Source organism: Manacus vitellinus, unplaced genomic scaffold (assembly GCF_001715985.3).
Source record: "Manacus vitellinus isolate BGI_N305 unplaced genomic scaffold, ASM171598v3 scaffold_88_pilon, whole genome shotgun sequence".
NCBI lineage: Eukaryota > Metazoa > Chordata > Aves > Passeriformes > Pipridae > Manacus > Manacus vitellinus.
The window spans coordinates 289,160-312,156 of NW_021940861.1; the positions used below are offsets into that span (position 1 = coordinate 289,160).

A 22,997-nucleotide genomic window follows, 5' to 3' on the forward strand; every position below is an offset into this window, starting at 1 on the left:
ATCATCTGTCAATGCCAAAGCACTGCAAATACCACAAACACACACTCAAAATTCACCCGTCAAAATCTTTCCAGTCCAGGCCAGTACTCTCAACAACGCAGCATAAATTAAGTTCTCTCCTCAAAAGGGCTCATTTCATCATGAAACAATTCAGTTTAGGAACCAGTCTGATTTTCGTCTACTGCTAGAAGACAAAAACTCATTATCATTTTTCACCTTTCTTCACTTACAAGCCACGAGTCCCTCCTTCCCCCACAGTCATGTACATGTCCTAATTGCAAACAGATTTAAGCACTCAGTGTTTCAGCATTTCAGCCTAATAGCTATATACTAAAACTATCCAAGGTAAAAATGTTCAGTTCTCAGCAACAGTTATAAATTCTGAGACAAAAGAAATGCCCAAAAAAGTGAATTGATGCTTCTGAATATCTCTGCATGAGAAGCTGAAGTCCTTTTATTAAGGTTTTGAGAGGGTTTTTAATACCATTCCTCTACTTATCTTTGGTAATTTACTTTGATACACTACAAAGGTGCCATTCAGCTCTTAGCACAGGCTAGTTAACCTGTCTAGCAGGTTACCTCCATGAGCACATAGGGCCGAACTTGAGCAGCGAAACAGGCACTTCTGTGATACAATGACCTGTTCCTTAGAACACAGCTTAGGGGAGCAAAAAAGATACAGCCCCTCTTGCCTGAAGTCCCCATCCCTTTTCCTACCAGCACAGTCAAAGGGAAGGAATTACTTTCTCTTGGTCTCTCCAGGGCTTGTTCCAACTTTTGTCCTTAGTCCTTCAGCCTCTGTTACTTTTCTGTTCTAGTTACGCTTGGCAAGTGACCAAACTTTCGTAGAATCATAGAACATCCTGAGTTGGAAGGGACCCCTCAGGATCATCAAGTCCAACTCCTGGCCCTGCACAGGACACCCCAAGAAACACACCATGTGCTTGAGAGCATTGTCCAAACACTCCTTGAGCTCTTGCAGCCTTGGGGACCCTGACCACTGCCCTGGGGAGCCTTCACCACTCCCCATCCCCCACATGGACTTTCTGTGCAGCTCTGCTTTTGCAAACATGTCTGTATTAAGTAACAACTGCTTTGTTGTTATCAGCTGCCACAAAGGAGTTTTATCTGTGCATATAGAGTTGTGGTGGGGGGAAACAGTTTTTCCCCCATTTTGAGTCTCGTGTGGTTGTCTGGAAAAAACCTTCTCACATTGAGTTGAGATGTGGAACGGGGTTTGAAGATAGGGAATTAAATTTTTAGGGATCTCAAACCATGACACAAGTATTTTCAAAAAAGCACATGGATCCATGTCAAATTATGACTACTTATGACCAACCCGGAGCAGTATTATTAAAGCTTGTTCCTTATACCAATAGAAAAGAAAACATTTTGCTTGTGTATTGGTAAATTCTCACAAACAATCCTGCCAGGCTAAACTGGGAGCTGTTTTTCACACAAAAGTAGCAATTTATTTTAACAAGGTCCACACAGACATTCAAATAATCAGCAGAGAGCATGAAATAGCATGAAATTAAAGAAAACGCTGAACAGTAGCTGACAAACCTACAAGAATTTTTAAAATATAAAACTCCAATAAAAAAATTATTTCTGTATACATTTAATTTAGGCTATTTACACTAAGTTCTGCTGCATCATTTCTTCCTCCATTTACCTTTGTCATAGAGAGGGGATCTGCATAAAAGATGGTTAATTATGAGCTACCTAATTATCTCCCAGTGTTAATTTTGATTGTTAATGTACTACAGCACATCACAAGACCTATACTTAAAAAATGTAACAATTTGAAGTCACATACAGTAGTTCACAATGAGACAATAAAAGCAGTTTTGGATGAGTGCTTGCAGCTGTAAATCTTGATCACATCTTGAGTTTTAAGGTTGGTTTCAACACCGCTAAAAACATGGCATTACTTTCACTTCTTCTCTACAAATGTAGGTGTCTAACTTTATGTATACGAATTGAAAAGAGATTCCAGGTGTATGTGTGTATAATACATAGATATCAGATTTTATAAAAAACATTTAAAAAGGGTTTGTTGTGCAACCCTATTAGCCAAATACTAATTCATGATCAATAACGTCAGAAACATTTTAGAGGCAACAGAAGAGGTACGTATCTTTTTCTCTAAGAAAAAGGAACAACAGAGCCCCCAGAAAACTTGCAAGGAGTTAGTACAGAGAGAGAACTGCACCTTAAATTTTGTAACTGGTGGTAACCTGCCCTTCGGCCATGAGTATCTTTCTTTCTTTAAATGTAGAGGGCTTTTATCTGTACTGCAAAAGCCTGCATGATTTCAGAATTTGCCACCCCTAATGTGCATTATATCGTGAAGCTGGAAAGAATCCCTTTCCCTCCAAAAGCTACTTTGTGCTTAATCTAAAGAATTTTTTAAAAACAAAGCCTACCATCTTTGCAGGTCTTTCCATTTTCGAGAAGTTTCACACCAGTGGGACATGCACACTGATAAGAGGGCTTGGTAGGAGACATCAAACACAAGTGGGAGCAGCCACCATTATTAATTCCACATGGGTTTGTAGCTGTTAAACATAAATCACACAGATTAATGCTTCTGATAACGAATGACCTCATCTCATGTGTTAAGACACACATGGCATTTGGCATTTGAGTGGTAGAATCGGTGGCAGCAACACAGATTAAAGGAGGAAATGATAAACACAGAACAAGGAAAAATTACTTCCAAGTGTTGAGTAGTGGGGTATTTATGGTACCAAAATGCACAGATGTTGAATCTTTCCTTTCTTGGGAAAGTAGCACTTAGCTCTAAACAAGAACCTTGTTTCAGCTCTGCTCTTCTCATTTTTACAAACTATTCAGCATACTGGTGCTGAATATGGGTTGTATACATAAAAACAAAACGCAAACACAGTAAATTAACACAATGGTTAAGACACTGGTTATTACACAGAGCTAGTCCTGCTTAATATCATCTGCCAAATTAACACTACTTTCCACTCAGGAACTATTACTTAAAAAAAATAGAAATATCATGTTGCCTGAAGTTATGGCACAGAAAACAAAAAGGAATATGACAACAGGATAAATGTGTCAGGCAGAAAAAAAGTAAGAGATGGTGTTTTTTCCTTGCACTTAAAAACGCCCAAAAAACAATGTAGAGAATATCTGGTTTCTCTTTGGGGTCTTTTGCAATCTCTGCATTGGAAAAATTGTATCATGATGTTGGTGAAGTCACCCACCACCATATAGAAAGACTAATTTTTGCAAATCAGTTCCAACTTGCAGTTAAAAAAAGAAAGAAAGCAAGATAGCTTACCATTTGGCTGCCTCTTTTGGCTGAAAGCATGGATATCCATGGGAGAGAAGATGTTGGAATGTATTTCACGCAGGTCCTCCCCGGAGTACTTGCTGCAGGCCAAGATCGAATGTGTGTTCCAGTCAGTCCAGTACAACATGTCCCCAAACAGCGTCAAAGCAAAAGGATGTGGAAGGGAGCCTTTAACCACTGCTTGCCTGATAGAGTACAGGGAAGAAAATGAATGCTCAAACACAATTCATGCTACAGTTTTGCTTGAACAGAGCTTTTGTGAAGTTTTACAGTGTAAGTACTGTTGATCAGAACTTTCTATTTATTTATAGGAAAAAATATACTGCACCCATTTTGGGGAATCATATGAAGGAGCAATACAGGAGTATTATTTTTGGGCTGCCTACTGGTGCTGAGGTGCCCAAGAGCTGCCAACTGAAATCCTTATTTAGGTCTGTGGCTACTTCTTATGACCCCTTGAACACTCAATACCTTTAGGGCTCTGTGCCACCAGGTGAACTGGGGGGAATGCCAGCTGATTTTATGCAAGTCTGATGGCTCCCTGCTGATATACGATGTCCACCAATTTCAGCCTTGGCAGATTTCAAACTGAGATGAACTGGTCGATGAGCTGTCCATCCATCTCTTCCAGTTTCACTCTTTTAAACCATTAGAAAAACACTCTAATGGAAAATAGTTTCACTATAAAGTAACTTCAAGTTACTTTTCATGATTTTCATGATTCATTATTATGATAATTATTAAGCTATTGTTTTTATTATAAGCACTGCCATTAAAGAGTTCAAGTGATCTTCTGCCATGGTAATGGTATCAATTCTGAGCAAACTGGGCCACTGCCTCTCTCCAGGTTCATAAACAAAATTAAAGAGTATACCCATATATTTTATGTATATATACAAACACATGCTCATTAGCAAGCACAAAAATGCAGAACTAACATTACTGAAGACGGTTTTTCCAGGCTCTTGTGATGTAGAATCTAATTATCTGTACCCAAGTTCCTCAGAACTGGAATTAAGTAGCTCAATTCTTATGGTTACTTTATTCAGAATCCTAGAAAAACTTTGTATGGAGAGGACCAACAACCTGCTTAAAGCAGGGCCACACAAGTACTATTTACACAAGCACTTCTTCCCATCTCCTTTCTTCTTAACTGCATGAGCAGACATGTATTCCCACATACACAAGCTCTTGATGAACAGCAGGGATCGCCATCCATTTTCCAGACTGAAAACATAAGGGATTGACACACAGTCCTGCTACTCCTACTATGAACACCAGCCTCCTGATTTTCTTCTTGCAGGGAGGAGAGTAATTATCTATATATTTACTGAGAAAACACCTCCAACACCACAGACATCACTTTTGCAAATAAGTCTAACTGAAGCAGTTTGCAGGTGACAAAAACACTTTTATTTTCCAAATATTTTCTGCTAAAATATAACAGAAGAGTATATTAAAGCAAGAAACCTGAAGGTGTCTCTGCTGATGACTCTGAGTACAAAGAGACTACAGTCATTACTGCTGTTTCACCTCTGGAAAAAGATGCATTATCTTTACAGTTTTGGTTTTTTTCCCTCTGCTTAGGAGAAAAAGATATACGTTCCCTTACTTGTCACTCTAGTGTTTCAATTCTACACCAAACAAAATTTTCTAGTTTGTGGTATTTTGCATTCAAAAGTAGGACATATTATCTTTTACTTCTTATCTCTGTCTGGAGTCAGGTATATATTTGCTCCTAATTAAATGCACCAACTAAGCATCATACAAAAGACTATTGTAATATAATTTACAGCTGAAACCTACCAGTGAAACAGTGAAGTCAGAATAACACAACACACTCCTGTACCACACCAAGTATCTTGATAATTCTAATTCCGTAAAAAATTTTATGAACCTCAAACACTAAATGTATTCAGATTTGAATAATTTTAGTTTAGACCAGGCTTGGAGAGTAAGTCTTTATGACAAATTTATGACATTTTTCATAAGAAAAAAAGAAACAAAAGTCCAAAGCTCTCACTATAACCAAAGCTACACCAAAGAGCATTCCCATGCACAAGAGAAGCCACATTTGGATAAAGCATTCTATCTTACCTTAGAAAACTCCAACCAAACTCAAAACCAAAAAAAAACAACAACAGAAGAATTTTACATGTGATTAGTACCCACCACTGCTAGTAGAAATAAATCTTTAAGTACAATAGCCACTGTTTAACATACCTAACTTTCAGACAACCATCTATTCATATGACAATGCATCAGGCAAACTGTGACCCTTATTTAAACCAGCCCTTATTTGGAGTCTCAGACTCAGGAGCCCTTCATTTGACTGTACTTCAGTTACGGCCTTGAAGCGATTTATGGCTTTGGGCCCCAACACAACAGTGTGTATTTCTTGCATCTCACTAAGATGAGTATTACCAGTAATATGTACTCTGTGTTCTTTGTTTCCAGTAAGCCACTACAAGGTGCTAGCTCACTTTCTCTCAGCAAAGCCAGCAGGGCTTTTTTCCCCCATTCAAACATCCTCCAAAGGCCACACCTGCAGCCTTGCTGAACAGCAGCCATATGAACGCCAGCACAGAAGCAGTGGCTTGAGGTGTGCTCAATAATACTCTACAGCCTAATGAGGAGTGAGAGGAAAGGACTGGAGAGCCCAGCAATTAGAAAACAGGAAAAGGAAGAAGACAGAGAGCAAGAAAAGACCTTCTGATGGCTGCTGTGAGGCAGTTATGCTTCAGCACGACCTACTCTTGGAACTGCAGAGCTCTGGTTTCAGTGAGCAAGAAGAGGGGTCCTGACTTCTGCCTTGACCAATTATTTATTAAATACACCCAGGTGGATGAAGGGGGCCAGAACATCCCCTTTAGTACTCAACTTCTGCACAGAGTTGGTAGGTGCAGGTGCTTCCCACGTACCGGGTGTTTCCCAAGCTCAGGGTTGGGGAGCAGACAAGTCTCCACATTTCTGGCCTCACTTACGAAGCCACTGATCGGGGTATCAGGTAAAGTGCTGCAGGTGTAATTGGACTGATGGGACCTGACAGCACTTCAGTAGCAACTACATTATCAGCCCAGGCTTGACTGGAACAAGTCAACTTAACAAAAACATTTGCAAAACAAATTCAAAAAACTAAGCTGGATTTTTACCATGAATGCTTGTTCAAATGCTTCCTATCAGAAGACAAGCCTGCTTCTAATTACCTAAGAAAGTAAGCGGGAAATATGACTTGGGGGATATAATGCTCTCTTTTAAGACCAGAGTTTTGTCTTTTGCCACTTCTTTAAGCCATGACTGCCACGTGTTTCCAGAAAGTATATGTAACAAATAACAGGTCTAGCAATGACATTTCAAATCCTACCTGCAATGAAAGTCTGAAAAAAGTCAACCAAAAATCAAACTATGATTGAGAAATTAAGTCATTCTGCAGGTCATTTCTCAGGCAAACAGCATTATGGGTGAAAGGCCCCTGGCACGAGGGGAGGAGATGAGGGACTTGAGGAGAAAGTACACCAGTAGATCCACTAACTAGAGAGTGGTCTACATGCTTCCTAACTGAAGCTGCTCTTCCTTTGCTTTCAGCAGGGTTGTGTTCCTGCACTAATTTTGCATTTGCCATCTCAGGTCTTAGAAAAAGTATTGAAGAGCTGCTCCATTGATACACCTGGGCTAATCACCTTATACTTCACATGTATGTTTAAATTCTAGAAATGTGCCTATGACCTAGTGACTCTAGCTATATACACAGTGTGTATGTATCACACGCAGTCAACTACAGATGTTTTGAAGCTCCACTTTTACAGCATTTTATTTCAGAAGCACCTTGGGGAAGAACCAGAAAATTCATCCTAGCTCTGTGTCCAAATATAATCTTATTAATTCTGTTTATGTAGGATTCTTCAGCAGTTTTAATTAGGGCATTGTTTGGCTTCTGCACTGGCCTCTAATGTGTTGGTGAGGAATTGAAACAGACTTCTCACCACTGACTGGCTCCTCTTCAGTGCTTGAAGGTGTTAAGCAGTTTTATCTCCAAGAAATATACAAAAAGATATAAACAGAACACAGTCTTTTACACCTTGTACATAATGTCATGTATTTTACATATTAGAAGCAAATATTGAAAAAAACTCTTTTAAATGCAGTGACTATTTTTAGTGCTTCAACAAATCTGCAACTAATCATCTGGCAGACAGATATGAGCTGATGCTTGAAAACAGAAACTAGAAAAATCAATGCTCAAGTGCAAACTTAAGACATTCACCTCCTTGCAGGAGCTTCCCAGCTTTATGACAGTTGCTAAAAGTATGTTTTCTTACAGTGGCCTCAAAACCCATCTCATTAGCACAAACACTTCCTGGGGGACCTTGTAAGTGCATTTCCCTTCAGCCAGTAATGTGTTAACTCGTTAATTAGAACTGCTGCTGCAGGGTAAAGAAAGAGGAAATTAATTCAAGAACTGCCTTAGCAGGCAAACCTATCTTGGGTACTCTACTCACAAGGAGAGCTGTCTGCAATTCAGTTTTGTTTAATTACTCCCACAAAAAGCAACTGATAAGAGCAGGGCAAGAGTTGCAAAAAACAAAACCATCCCTTCTGTGCATCAATTTTATTTTTTAATTATTGCATTCTGACATGAAAAACTGTTCATTTCTTTCTCTCGTTGGCAAACCAAGGGCATTAGTTATAAATTTCTGTGCTCTTCCTCTTTATTCTGAGCCCATCACTGGAGCAGCAAGGACTAGTTAATCCCAGGACTAGCAGGTAATGAATGATACATCATCCCTGTAAAATTTGCTGGAGATATTTTCTCATGACATTTAACTGAGTACTACTGCCAGCACTGTCATGCTGCTTACTAGTTCTGATGGCTCATTGTGACTCCAAAGGGAGCTTATCTAGATCCTATCCAAAGAGGTGACAAAAAATCCCCAAAAAATCCAATAATCAAGGCTTACTTTATTTCTCTCTCTGTATGTTCCTCCCACCTGCCTACTGTACTCTTCCACTATCCAGACTCCCACAAGCCACAGGGAAAGCATTCATGTTCCCTGTGAGATGGGTGAGCAACTGGCTCAGGGGTTGGGCACAAGGGGTTATAGGGAATGGGGGGACATCAGGCTGGCACCAGTCTCTAGTGGGGTTCCACAGGGCTCCATCCTCCACCCAGTTCTCTTAAACATCTTCATAAACAACTTGGATGCAGCACTGGAAGGGATATTAACTAAGTTTGCAGATAATACTAAATTGGCAGGAGCTGTTGACTCCCTGGAAGGCAGGAAGGCCCTGTAGAGAGACCATGACAAATTAGAGAGAGGGGCAATCACCAGCCATGGGAATTTTAACAAAGGCAAGTGCTTGATTCTGCACCTGGGACAGGGCAACCCTGGATGGACAGACAGACTGGGGGACACTGGAGAACAGCACCACAGAAAGGACCTACGGGCCTGGTCAACACGAGTGGAGGATGAGTCAACAGTGCCCTGGCAGCCAGGAGGGCCAAACCATGCCCTGGGGGACATCAGGCACGGCATCTCTGCCTGCTCAAGGGAGGGGATTTTCCCGCTCTACTCTGCATTGGCGTGGCCTCACCTCAAGTCCTCAGGGCAGTTTTGGGCACCAAAACATAAAAAAGACATGAAGCCATTGAAGAGCACCCAGAGGAGGGCTGCAAAGATGGGAGAACGGCCTAGAGGGGAAGCTGTACGAGGAGCAGCTGAGGGCACTTGGTCTGCTCAGCCTGGAGAGGAGACCTCACAGCTCTCTACAACTTCCTCGGGAGGGGCAGCGCAAGGGCAGGCACTGATCTCTGCTCTCTGGTGACCAGTGACAGGACCCAAGGGAACGGCTGAAGCTGCATCACGGGAGGCTTAGGCTGGATATTAGGAAAATGCTTTTCACCCACAGGGTGGTTGGGCACTGGAACAGGCTCCCCAGGGAAGTGGTCACAGCACCAAGCCCAACAGAGTATTTGGACAATACTCTCAAGACACATGTTGTGATTCTCTGGGCTGTCCTGTGTAGAGCCAGGAGTTGGACTCAATGATTCTTGTGGGTCCCTTCCAACTCAGGATATTCTATGATTCATATCTTCATATCTTCTCTGAGACATAAATCTTAAAAGTTTTAATTCTTCTGTAGTGTCAAGTGTACAGACATTATGTTCAGACTATAGAAATAAAAAGATAAAAAAGTTTAGGATTTCTTACAGATTTAGAAATAAATCAAGAGAAGAACTCCATCCAAATTTTAGATCTCTGAGGTCTGAAGTTTTATTACTTTAATACTATCAGTTACACTAATTAAAATCTTTTCCTGTTTATACCATATTCTCTTTCACCTTCCAAACCACAATATGTTTTCTTTGAACTGTTTGAAATTCTTTTTTGATATAAAGATGTTAGTTTCTGCTAATTGCTTTTCTCCCAAAGCAATTAAAACTCATGCCATCCCACTTTATATGAAGCTTTTACAATCATTTATCTGCTACAGACTCTTTTCCACCTCCTGTCATGCAATGCTGTCACAAAAAAGATTTTTATTTTTACTTTTTGTAAGTTTTCCTTAACAAATGGATAGCTGTGAAAACACAAGACAACAGCTGCAATAAGGAACACTTTGTCAAGCTGCCTCACAGAAAAATCTGGTTGTTTTTTGGTTTTGTTTTGGGGGGGGTGGGCACATTTTGGGGAGGGGGGGTTGATTGTTGAGGTTTTTTTTGGTGGTAGTGGTGGGTTTTTTGTTGGTTGGGTGTTTTTTATCAGGAGGTTGGAGATGACTAGGAGAAAAGACTGAAGGATTTGTGGGTTTGGGGTAGTTTGGTGGGATGATTTTTTTTCCGCTTTAAAGGAAGATCAAACAAAAGGATTTTGTTTTGTCTGCGGAATTAGAAACTGTCTTTTCTTTTTTAGTATTAGAAAATTAGTTATTGAAAAAAGTTAACAAAATAATTAAGACACAAAATACAGAATTACAGCTGTAAAATATCATTTGAGAAAGCTGAATTTTGAAAGACAGTATCTAACAAAAAAAGAATCACTTTAGATAGCCCCAAAGATCTTTTTTCCTCAAGACAGGCAGAGGCTAAAAGGTCACAGTAGAAAAAAAAAACAACATAAAACCCCATTGTAGTACAGCTTAACTTCTGCAGTTCTTTCCTTTTTCCTCCTCCTAATAATATAATTGCAAAGAATAAAAAATGAAACAAAAATGCTGGATACAGATGTTGACTTTCTCAGAATTTTCTCACATGCCTAAGGAAAAACAGGTGCTGTTAGAATAAGTCTGTGCTTCCAGTGCTTAAGGGAAATCATGTGTGCTTTCCTTTCTAGAGATGACTTCCCTTTTTCCCCCTCAAATGGTAATGTATTAGCATACTGCCACAAAATACTTCTGATACTGAACTGTATCAATTTAAAAAAATAAAACCAACAACTTAAAGCATTAGACTGCTTTGCTTTTTATGGCTACATAAGAAAAATTAGTAGATCTAAAAATCCAAATTACTTGTCTATATGGGTTTTTAATACAAGTTTGACTAATTCCAGAGAATTTATTCTGGAATGAGGTAAATACTGGGACCCAGGTGATTTCAATTCTGTGTCATGAGATATCTGTTTGACACATCTCTCTGCAGACAGACAAGGTTGGTCAGCCCCTTGCACAACAAAAGACCAGCACCTTCACAGCCTCATCTCTCAGGTTAATCAATGGCAGACTAGGGAATAAACACCATTAAAATAAAAATAGAATACCAAATCCAAGTATATTGACACCACTGTAAAAAAGAAAAACTGCAAATAAATCAGTAGCGAAAGAAGATTGAAAATGCAGAAGTGCCAGCAGGAAGCACTGAAGTAGCTCTGAAGCAAGGAAGACTGGAGACACTAGATAAAATTAAAAAATAATTAAAAAATTTAAAAAAAAGAAATAAAAAATACTCGAGTTTCTACTGTATACGACAATTTTTATCATTTTGTCTCCATTACTTGAAAACTTATGTGACAGTCATCTTTTTTTAAAGAAAGTGTCACTATGAAATATTTCTCTCTGTCTTGGTATTAAGTTTTCTTTCTTGTGAAGCAAACACCAAATGAGGGGCTCCTTCAAAATAGATATCTATACCTCCATGTTATGAATTAACAAAGTTAGTTACAATATTTATACCCAAAGACACAAATTTGAAACTGCATCCAACTCCTGTTACTTTCTATGAACAAACACCATTACAAAAATACTGCATGAACTTTTGATCTCTTAAAAGGCAGAATTTAGGAAGAAAGTGATATAACCTTTCAAACCAGTGTTAAAATGATATTGTGGAGTTCAAAACAAATACCACAAGACAGAGGACATGTTTCAGGCATGCTGCCTATGTTCCTACTCACCAGTCCACACAAAACAACTGTCTTATCAATATAATTGATTTCTTTATGTCAAATTGGTATTTGTGGTGAAAAATGGGACAAGCCCCTAAGAGGCCAGAACAAATAACATAAGAAAGGATATTTTGTGCCCAGATAAACTAGCTGAAGCATCAAAAAAATTTGCAAAGAACAACCTCCAAAACATCATCTCTCTATATGATACCTCGGGCACAAGCTAACTGTGATTCATTTGTGTCTGCAAACAGTACTTGTCAAAGCTCTCTCATCTAATGAAGAGGGTCATCATCCAAATTAGGGATAAATGTATACATACAAAGTAACAGTTATGTCCTTAATTAAGACATAGCCATGACTGGATCAAAAAGAATTACATTGTCACTATGAAACCGTTAGAGAAAAACAGTAATTTTAACACAGTTCTCTTGTAAGGACTGTTTTCCACTAATTTCCCAGCCCCTGGGATTAATGAAACTGAAATACTAGTATATGACAATCTATTTATTCAGATTATTTTCTGCATTTCTGAATGCCACAGCAACACTGTACAGAAGACCTACTGAAAAGGGACAATTTTGCTATATCGTCTTATACAACTAAGAACAGTATTCTAGGATTTTTTTATTGAACTGGTTCTAAGAAATGTCTTCAGTAGAGTTACAGGATACCCTGAAGAGGAGCACACATTCCACTTCACAGTGCTGGAAGGCACAGGATAGGGAAGGATAAAAGTTTCTGGCAGCACTAGTTTGCTTAAAATTTTGTGAATGCTAACACTACAATTCACTGCAACGCAGCATATGATATCACTTAAGCAACATTTTTTAAGAAAAGTACCACATTACATACGTTAAACAAAAACTTCTTACCTATGACTGCCATCCAGATTTGATTTGTGGATGAAATTCAGTTTAGCATCTGCCCAATAAAGTTTCTGTTCCTCATAATCCAACGTCAGTCCATTTGGCCAATATATGTCTGTGTTAACTATAATGGAGCGGCTTGAACCATCCATCCCAGCACGTTCTATCTTTGGCACTTCTCCCCAGTCTGTCCAATACATGAACCTATAATTATTTGAAAATAAGAAAGACAAAAAAAAAAAGAAAGCAATCATGTATAAATCTACAACTGGAACACTGACGACAACTTTCAGTAGAGACAAAAACACACTCTATTCTGCAGAGACAATGTCTGTAGAACTCTCTTCTACTGTGTAAAGTACATGTATCCTGTGAAACACAAGAAAGCTACTTTACAAGAAGTTAAAGAAAAACAACTTAAGACAAATGCACAGTACTAGGTCAGGTTATACTTCTGTATGTTTCTTTCTTTCCTTGGGTGAAGTGAGAAAGTTGGGAGATATCAAACACATCTTGACAACCATCTCAGAATTCAACACTAAACAGCAAAGATAGATATTACAGATTATCATAAAAGTACAACACTTCTTTAACATGGATCAGAGTTCTGGCAGGGGAACAGGAAAAGAAGGTGTGAGGACTTACAGCAGACATAGTTGCATGTGATGCAGTTAAGTGGATTTAATGGAAGATGAATTCATGTCCTTTTTTTCCACAGAAATCCTGAGAGAGGCAGTTAAGTCAACATGTTTAGAAACACAGCTTGCACTCAGTAACTGGGCAAAACACTCTGTAAAATCTTTTAAGACTGGACAAGCAAGTTGTAAAACATGTAACATATACCAACGTTTAAACATTATTTAACAAGTAGTGGGGAGAGGGAAGCTACCCAGTTGCATCTAAGGCTGAGGTGAAACAAGGGAAACCACTTTATTATGGCTGGAGATTAATAGCAGGTAGGAATATTTGTCCCTTTTCTGCAGGTGGTAGAAAATGGATATACTTTTGTGGGTTGTTAACTGAATGCATAACTAAACAGAAGTTACACAAATTATAAACAGATCAGACCAAGTGTGTCCATGGCACTTTTGTTGTTGCAGCTGGAACAGACTACTGTCCTAAATTGCTCTCATCACCTCATAACATCTGCCAACATACCTGTATACCTCTTTGTATCTGTGCTCCCTAACCTGGCTCAGTCAAAACAATTCAGATTAGGAAAGACTAACTCAGATCATTACACAACCACAGCACATCACTATATGGTGCCCACACCTGAAGAGGCCTGTCCACCCATCCTCAAAACAGAAACGAACGTGCAACATATTTAAGAAACATTTGCATATGAAGTTATTCTTGTCAAATATTTATTCTTCTTTTTATTTATTTTTAAGAGTCAAGAAATTCCATGTCATTATCTCTCCCCTTAATTCGTGTCTACAGCATGTTTGTTTTAGTGTGCAGCAATATCTGCGAACAGAAATGCAGCTGATTAACACAAATATTGTCTTATTCGATCCCAAGTGAGTCATTCTTCATTGAGCAATATGCTTATCTTAAACACAGTGCAAAAATATCTGAAAAGAACATGTGAGATTTCTCTGAACAGAAACAAGTGCCTCAGATAAACTGTTTTTTCATCAGAAAGAAGGACAAAACCCAAATAATTTCCAGATAAGGTAGCACAGTAGCAAGCCACCTGGTCAAGCTATGGAATAAGAAAGCTGCATACTTGAAAAAAGAAATGTTAAAAAAAGTCAGGTAATATTTCACCAGTGAGTATGTGAGAAAGAAGAGAGAAAAAGAGAGATTTACTTTTAACTTCTTTAAGACAGCCCTTCTTGGCCCTAGCTGTCAAGTCCTAGACTTCCAAATCAAGGTTAATAGGTTCCAAGGCTCTGACCACCCTGCTAGACCAATTTTTTCAGACTGAATCAGCTCATTAATTGCTGCACAGCCTCATCTTCTTCCCCGTCTCACTCTCACCTCTAATGCATGCTGCAATTACTCAAGGAAAAACAGGTAAGGGTAGTTTGGTAACAAAGAAGAGGCTTCCCAAACTTCACAAAACCAACCCAATTTCATTTGTCAGAGAAGCACACACACACACAGAAGTGGCTTAAAGATTCAGCAACATTTCCAATCAGCTCTGGTGACCTTTGCGCAGTTTCGCCAACAGTTTGGGTTTGTTTTCCTCCACCGTGCTTGAAAGCCTAGGGGTTTTAATGTCTCCATTAAAAATGTTTTGAGGCAGCCATACTCCAGCTGATGATGGCAGCCATACAGACAAAGTAAGGGTCATTCTCTCTTCTCCCCATCCTTTTCAAACACAGTTATTTCAATTAAAAAAAAAAAAAAGCCACCATCGAAGCCCACAGGATAGAGTAAAATATTAAGAGAATATATTAAGAGAAAAATAATGTCTTGTGCTAAATTATGGCATTGAGATACCAGTAGAAGACAACTGTTCCATTTGTCTCTCTTCTCATCTAGTTATACCTCGCTACACAATTTAAACCCAGGAACCAAGATTTTAATTCTAGTGCAGAAGAGGAGAAAAATAACATTTAAAATTAGAATCTATACCACCCTTTTAACTTTGAGGGAAAACCCTGCATCTATGGAGCAGGTTCACTGTACAGTGGCACAGGCACTGAACTGGGCTCTGTGCTGGGCAATCCCAAGTCTGTAAAGATCCAGAGGGCAATGCACAGACATGCTGTGCTGTAACCGACTGCAGCAAGCACACTTTCACATCTAACAGTAGCACCAGACTTAGCAGGAAGGCCTTTAATTTAGTAACAAAGCAACCCTTATAGAGGCAAATCTCTCTTCAACCTAACAAGAAATACCACCAGAGGTCAGATTTTTACCAGCAGACTCTGGAAATGGTTGTGAGTCCTCATAAAAATCTCAAAGAAAAACAACAACAAAGTGTATTTCTATTTATCTCTGCTTGTAATTTTTAGAGAGTCATGCCCCCCTCCAAGGAATTAAGGCACATCAAGTATTTGATGTACACTTATAGAAGAGAAGAAGGTTCTTAGACTGAAGTTAAAAAAAAATAAAATTAGTTGGTACTTTGTTTGACTGTGGTGCAGGATGTTGGTTTATCTTAAAAGATTATACCATCACTAAAAATTATGAACAAATAGAGAAAGAGTTTTGACGGTTTATTCCTATCAACTTGTTCCTATGCATCTTTAAATCTAGCATTTTTTCATTTTTGCATCTCAGTGCATAAGGTGAATCCAGGTAATAAAATTTCCCCTAAAAAGGTATCAGAAATCACTTGCACTGTACAGTTGTAACTTCACAGTTTTGATCTGCTTCAGATAGAAGGTTTTGCCACAGCAAAACAAACGCTCAAACAAACAAATAAACAGGATGAAACAGCATTTTATGGTTCCATTCTGCACAATCAACAAATATAATAAATAACAGAGCTTCTTTTCCAAAAAGCTGTTCTTTTCCACAAAGGCACACTGATGGCACAATATCCACATCCATAGAAAAAAGCCTGTTGAGTACAAATGCCAAGATTAAACGCTATAATTTAGCAGTGATTTGTGCACAGAAGGAGATAAATTTATCACCAGCACCCATCAGCTTTGCAACTTTCGATAAATTTATCACCAGCACCCATCAGCTTTGCAACTTTCTGATATGCATTGCTCCCCAACACTGCTGCAGACCCTTTCAGCCCAACTGTTCTGCATGGAACTAGGTGCCTGAAGGGAGTGTCACTGAAACACCAGCCCCCACTGAGATGCATACAACTGGTTCACTCATTGAACCCGATTTTAAGGCAGTTAATTACACCACTGTACAGGGTAGGCAAACGTTTACCTTCCTGAACTTTATTCAGTGGGAAGAGCAGCTGCTTAATTGGGACAGCTAATTATTTTTTGAGGTTCTTCGCACTGAATGCCCCAACTTTGCAATTAGGCTCGTTTCAGCCCCTAAGAACCTCTGAGCTCTTCAGGGACACAAACAGCTGCTAAAGCTCAGAGCCTGCCAACATTTTAGAAGTGCAGCGACCCCTGCGGAGCTGATCAGCTCTGCAGTGGTCCTCCTGAAACACAGCCTGCTCCAGCTCTAGCACTAACAGGACTGGTACTCATCTAACCAAAAAATACACAGTTAAATGATAGGCATCGGAGTAGTTGAGGAAAATTGCACACAATAACCACACCTTTGCCTATCAAAAATAGCTCTTGACTTGAGAAGAAATGCTCACGACTCTTCGGGAGTTTACAAAAAGACATTTGAATCATATGACCCTTCAGGTATTCTGAACAGAGACTTTTTGAGGAAAGTTCATAGAGGGATAAAAACTGCAATCCAGAAGCACATAGCAGTATTGAATGACACAGAAAATGGATCTTAAATAAGGAGACTAAAAGTAGCACAGGAAGGTTTTAGTATGAAGTTTCTCAACTGATTGCAAAAGTCAAAAGTATTTTCAGTCCTCCAAGAGAAGTAAATAATGTACATAGCAAATTAAATATGGAAATAATTCTTCATAAAAGAGAGGAAGAAATATCCTTTGGGGATACAATCAAGATAAACATGAGAGAAAAGATGTTCTTAGCTAGCTGAGAGCTCTGCTCTTTTACAATAGTTTGTCTCTGTAAATAAGCGCGGACATTAGTTGAATGTAATTTTCAGAGCTGCTTTACAATAATTTCTTATGTTAACATTCAATGCACTCAACACCATTTTCTGTGCAAATTAACTTATGCAGTTTTCTCCATCACTCTTGAACATACTAAAAGCAGCTATGTGAGGAATGGGTGTGAATTAAGTAGCTACTCTTAACATCCTAACACATGAAATCTTTTACCTTTTACACTGATTTTGGGTTTTGAAGCCCACAAATTCCCAATAAAGCTGTAGTTTTTCATTCCAGCTAAGCACAGCTGGCTCTGAACCACCTATCTTAAATACTGCTATATACACCAGACCAAAACAACCAAGATTTCTTACATTGAAAACCAAGCCTTTTTTATTTCACTCTTCTCAAAAGCATCAGTGTGTCTAGCACAGAACAAGTCGGATGTGCTGAAAATGCTTGACAAGCAAGCACCCATGGACCAAACTGACCCCTTTAACTCCCTCCCTTGACTCCCCATCCTCATCCCTTGCATCTCGGGGAGGGCTGGAGGACTAGCAGAACTCCACAGGTGCATCTCAGCTATTCAACTTCACAGCCCAAACCATTATGCTCAGAACATCAAGACTAGGTAGGAGTCTATCCAGCACCTTGAACACAATGACCTGCAACAGGGAGAACTCAAAATGTTATCACAGTAACCTTGTGTAACTCTAGCCTCCGTAACTGATTTGCCAGGGACGATAAAAGACTCAACTGACAAGTGCGAGAAAGCAATGTATAAAATTTCACATGTATCTAAGTCTACTATACACACCAGAAAAAGGTCTACTGGAACACAGATTTTATAAGACATACAAATATTTTCCCCAGTATACTCTATACTGGTTCCCTCAAGATGAAGATGCTATCCTGGTGATCCTACTTTCATGCAAATGACTGCATTTATCCTAGGACATCAAGCAGTATACTAATTAGGCAAAATCCATCTGTAACCAGTATGGTATTATGAGGATTTCCACTTTAGAGTTGGCTTTAGTCTCTTATTCAGACCTTATCTAGCAGGAGAAATAAAATGATCACCAGACCTTCCCTCTTCTGGGAATCCATTTCTAAAATAAGGGATAAATGCAAATATTCCACTTTTGGAAAGAAGAAAGCCTGTGATGAAGTGATCAGAAGATGACGCTTTGTCTCTACCTCAGAATTAACAACAAAGTATAAAACTAGAATAAGATTTTGGAGATGGCTTTCAGAAGCCCTTAAAAGAAGACCTTAGCAAAACCACTGAAAGTCATTTGTAAGAAATCAAAATGGAAGGACAAACCTACATGATATTTTCATTTCATAACCAGAAAGAAACAACCCAGTATTCAAGCTATCTGTGATGCCCTCTATTTTCAAGCATCCTAGTTTAAAGAATATGCTCGACAATTGGACAAAACACAGGTGAGAGACTTGTTTTTCATTTTCATCCAGATATTTCTAAAAGTCTATAGGAAATAAGGTTTGATTTAGCTGCCAAGCATACACTGATGCACTGCAGAGTCACATGCATATCGTTGTCCTTTTGGCCACAGATCCCAAGGGAAAAAAGCGGTTTATTAAAAAACAAGAAGTAGCTATTTTTCTGCTGAATGTTCACAAAGGCAGAATTTTAATTGTTTGAGCAGGTGGAAAGGTCTTCTGCTCCTTGAACTTGTAAATTAACTTTTCCTATCTCCAGACACAAAAGGTCTAACAACATACATCCCACAGTTAGGAAACAAAAGCCATTTTCTTGTTACTCCTAGAGCAAGCAGGAAATAAAGCTTGACAAAACTCAGTAGCATTCAAAAAACAATATCTGAAACAACAATTTTCCCAGTTTAAGCCAAAAGAATAGAGAAGGAGAGAGAATTTCCTCTCTCTGTTACTGATTAACACCATCCCAAGGCCCTTACCAACTGCAAGACAGAAGCAAGATGGTGAAATGCTTTGGAAGAACTCTGTCAGCCCTTTTCACAGGAATCACTCCAGATATAATACACCACACCCAGCCACGTTCAGACAGCCTTTTAGTGGCAGGTAAGCCAAAAGAAAACTAAAATTTAAGTTAATGTAACAGAAGATGGACAAAATAAGAAAAATTCTTGCCTTCCAACCTACCTTGGTTCTTCAAATATACCAAGAAAACAGAGGAAAGCAAACCAGCTGGCAGTTTTGACAGACCTTCAAAAAATGAACACACAAACAAACAAACAAACAAAAGTATCTCAAACCAATAAGTGTGGCACAGTCTCTCAAGAAGCCAGGACTGCATGCTGGGTAACTTTGCAGGGCTAAAGAGTCTCACAGAGGTCTGCTCTGGCAGTGCCTCAAGCTGTAGCTGCTCAGCATTGCCCCAGAGGAGCCCATGCACACAGAAATACCCTTTTCAAACAGTTCTTTAAGATCCTGTTAAAAGGTGCAGATCTACACACCTGTGAACTGAACAAAATTATGAAAGCTAGTACAAAACAATGTTTAGCTACTTTAAAACAAATGGGGGAAAGCATCATCTTTCTCAGATAAAATTTACCTTCTTTGTACAATGAAAAAAATCTGTTTCTTTACAGGGACTTGCACTAAAATGTCCTTTACAGGACATTTGCACTATAAATATTTAGTTTATAAATGAGAATTTAGAATTCTGTCATTTCAAAGAGCCTTAGGATGAAACTAGACAAGTCAGCTCCATAATTTTTCACTCCCTGCCTTGACACATAAGGATCTTTTCAGCTCAGTCATAATCAAACTTCATTTTTATATTTCAATGAAAAACAGAGAATTATTCTGCCTTTCTCCCTATACATCCTGAATGCAGGAAGTAGAGAAAGATTTTTCCCTATACTTGTATCTCTAGAAGCCCTAGAAACACACACACTTCTCCAAGGCAAGAGAGCACAGTCATACATGGCAATTATTCTGCCCAGCGATTGAGGGTGAGAGAGATAAATCTGCCATTTGTCATTCTGGGCTGTTCCTCACTAAGCATCCCACTGCATATCACTGTGCAAGGCTTGGAGCTGTGAACTGTATGTAGGGTACTATGCAGATCAACTCCACTCATAGTAGATGGAATGAACTGGTATAACCATCCTAAGGAATCCTTAATGCACACTCAGCTTACAACAGTAACAGCTTTTAACCAAGACCAACTCACTTAACTTTATTCTCTGTTTTAATGGAAGTTTACTCTAGGTTGGGGTCTATCAATCCCCTGACGCAGTTCACCACACCATCAAGTGGGTACTTGTGCTAAAATATGGGAAGGCAGAATGGCTCAGCCAGGAACAAGAGGAGAGAAGATCAGCTGAAAAAACTATCAGAGAAACAACCTGTCTGCCATCAAATGAAATTGGGGAACAACAACGTTCAATATCATGAGATCTGTCTGTAATTTTTCCTCTGTGAGTGTTTTTTTTATCATTCCAAGTCTTTCATCAGTAAAATATTCAGCCCCTCTCTCAGTACACTACTACCAACTGGGTCATTTTTATCTTCTTAATTCCTGACTCCTCCAAGAAACCCTAAGGAACTTTAATGTTCTGCTGAACCAAGCTAACTCTTACCCTTCATATCACATTTCAGCACTCTGCTAATATTTTTTTTCATAGTTTTCATCCTATTGTTTGGTATGTAAATCCAGCTTACTTACATGTAACCATCATTCCTTAGGCTTTTTTTAAAATTAAATTAATTAATGTCATCTAGGAGTTCAGTACATTTTGAGGCAGTTCTTGTTCTTGTGATTTGTTTATCAGTTTATTGATACAGAAACCAACCCGACACCCTCAGTAAGGAACACGCAGGCAAGCAATTAATTAATTTCAGCTTTCCTGAAACAGTTTCATTTGCCATGGCTGGGTTTTTTTCTTTTATATTTTGATCATCCACTAGACTCACTAAATCACTTATTCTCCTGTAAGAAAGCAACGCACACCAATTAGTCTTTTCACACTACAAAATTACAGAAAATAAGGCCTTATTTTTAACCCAAAAGCTACATGATGTTCACTACAAAACAAACCAAAAAAAAGAGGGGAGAGGGGCAGGGAAGAAGGAGAGATTTCTCTATAGAGGATAAAAAGAGTAGAAATAAAGGGACACAGTGTAATTAATGCACAATAAGACGGGTTACATTACACTGGAGATTTGGTTAGAGACCTAATTCTGGAAATAGAAACCTAGGTAGACTTGGCTTTTATTGAGAAGAAAGAATGTTTTCACAGAGCAGTTAGAAAGGCCCACTAAATGCAGTATGAATAGTGGCCAAAGGCTTCATCCTCAGATGAAACTAACACCCCTTCATTTTTATACTGAAAACATTACTGCCAAATAACTGAGATGTCTGAGACTTCGCTCGAGCTTTTTCTGGGTTAGATTTTGCTGTAAAGGAAGTAAGACTGCTTTTACTTTTCAGTTGAATATTAAATATTCAGATTCAATTTTTATGGAACAAGTGGCTATGTATTCTACAGCAACTACATTTCTAGTATTTTTGCATCTGGAATTCTGAAGTTAAAAAAATCAATTAAAATAGCATTAAACCCAAGTCATTAGCATTTCTTCCTACAAGCTTCTTTTGCAGCTCATTCACCTGTTCTAGTAAGAGCCACCATTAACCATACACACTGCATACAAATCACTTCCAGCACAGAGACACATCAAAAGAGTGAAAAAAATCCAAATCCTCGCCCAACCACAGGCCTCACTCACAAGATGTTTTCTAGCAAGGTACAAAAAAAATGCCCACCAAATATTGCACTATAGGTAGAAACCTCAAGTATGCTCCCAATCACTCAAGTATAAAACTCATTCAAGTTTAAAGCTTTCATCTCAAGCCTGAATTGCTAAGCAGAAAAAACGTGCTGATCAGTTGCCATAGCTCACAGAATTTAAAATAATTAGACTAAATGCCATTTAAGAGTTTTTACAAAATACAGGCTGTTTACAAACAAGAAGTAGTTTTCCTTGTTTTCCTTACAGCATCTGGAGGAAAAGAAAAAAATCACATTTTGTACAATTTAACTAGATAAAATGCCACCTTTTGAAACTCAGCCGCTGCTTGGGAGGGCGAGTGGAGAATGTGTACTACAGAAAGGATACAATGATATACTGAAACATTTTGGGAAAGGGAAATCTACATTTATTTAACAACAATGTAGGGAACTATTGCATACCTAAGCAGCCTATAGAAATTGCACATTTTATTTAAAATCAGAGATTTTCAAAGTCAGCAAAAAACCTAGTTTTCTTAGTGTGCAACTTTGATGTTGACAGAAACAGAAAATAAGATTTCAGCAATATTTTGCTTATTTAAATAACATTTCTTTCCTGCCCAGTAAATACTTTGCTTATAAAACTGATCCATCTGTTTGCAGTTGCTTTTGCCAGAGGCCCTACACCTCAAGGCTGCCACTTTTCCACCTCTCTCCGGCATCAGTGCAGAAGGTGGAGAACCAAGTCAGTGATACAGAAGGGCCCAACAGCTCCTCTCCTTACACCTAATGGTGTAATAAACCTACTTCGGGTGCTCTCTGAAGAATACCTGTCTTTTTCTTCCCTTATATCTCACAGAACCTCCCAGCATCTTAAGCCAGCTGTTGCCTGCCCAGACAGAAAAGACTGGTATCCCTCAGTCCAGAAGACATCATCCGGCCCAGGTTTTGTGAAGCATCGAACGGAGGATCTTCTTACACTCACCAATCCAAGGGGATCAAGGCAGTGCAAGTAGGACCCACATGTTCTTATTCCACTCAGAGACCCTCCAAAGAGTGAAAAAG

At 38.8% G+C, this 22,997-nt stretch overlaps 1 protein-coding gene across 2 annotated transcripts in view; it reads right to left on the reverse strand.

Moving 5' to 3' along the window:
* Positions 1 to 22,997, reverse strand: part of LRP6 (LDL receptor related protein 6) — a 125,644-nt gene that overhangs the window by 60,635 nt on the left and 42,012 nt on the right. For both annotated transcript variants that reach the window (XM_029965015.1, XM_018085816.2), the window contains exons 3-5: positions 12,582 to 12,779; positions 3,317 to 3,513; positions 2,430 to 2,561 (exon numbers count right to left, since the gene is read on the reverse strand). In XM_029965015.1, the coding sequence (XP_029820875.1) occupies positions 2,430 to 2,561; positions 3,317 to 3,513; positions 12,582 to 12,779 (527 nt within the window). The remainder of the gene's footprint in view (positions 1 to 2,429; positions 2,562 to 3,316; positions 3,514 to 12,581; positions 12,780 to 22,997) is intronic.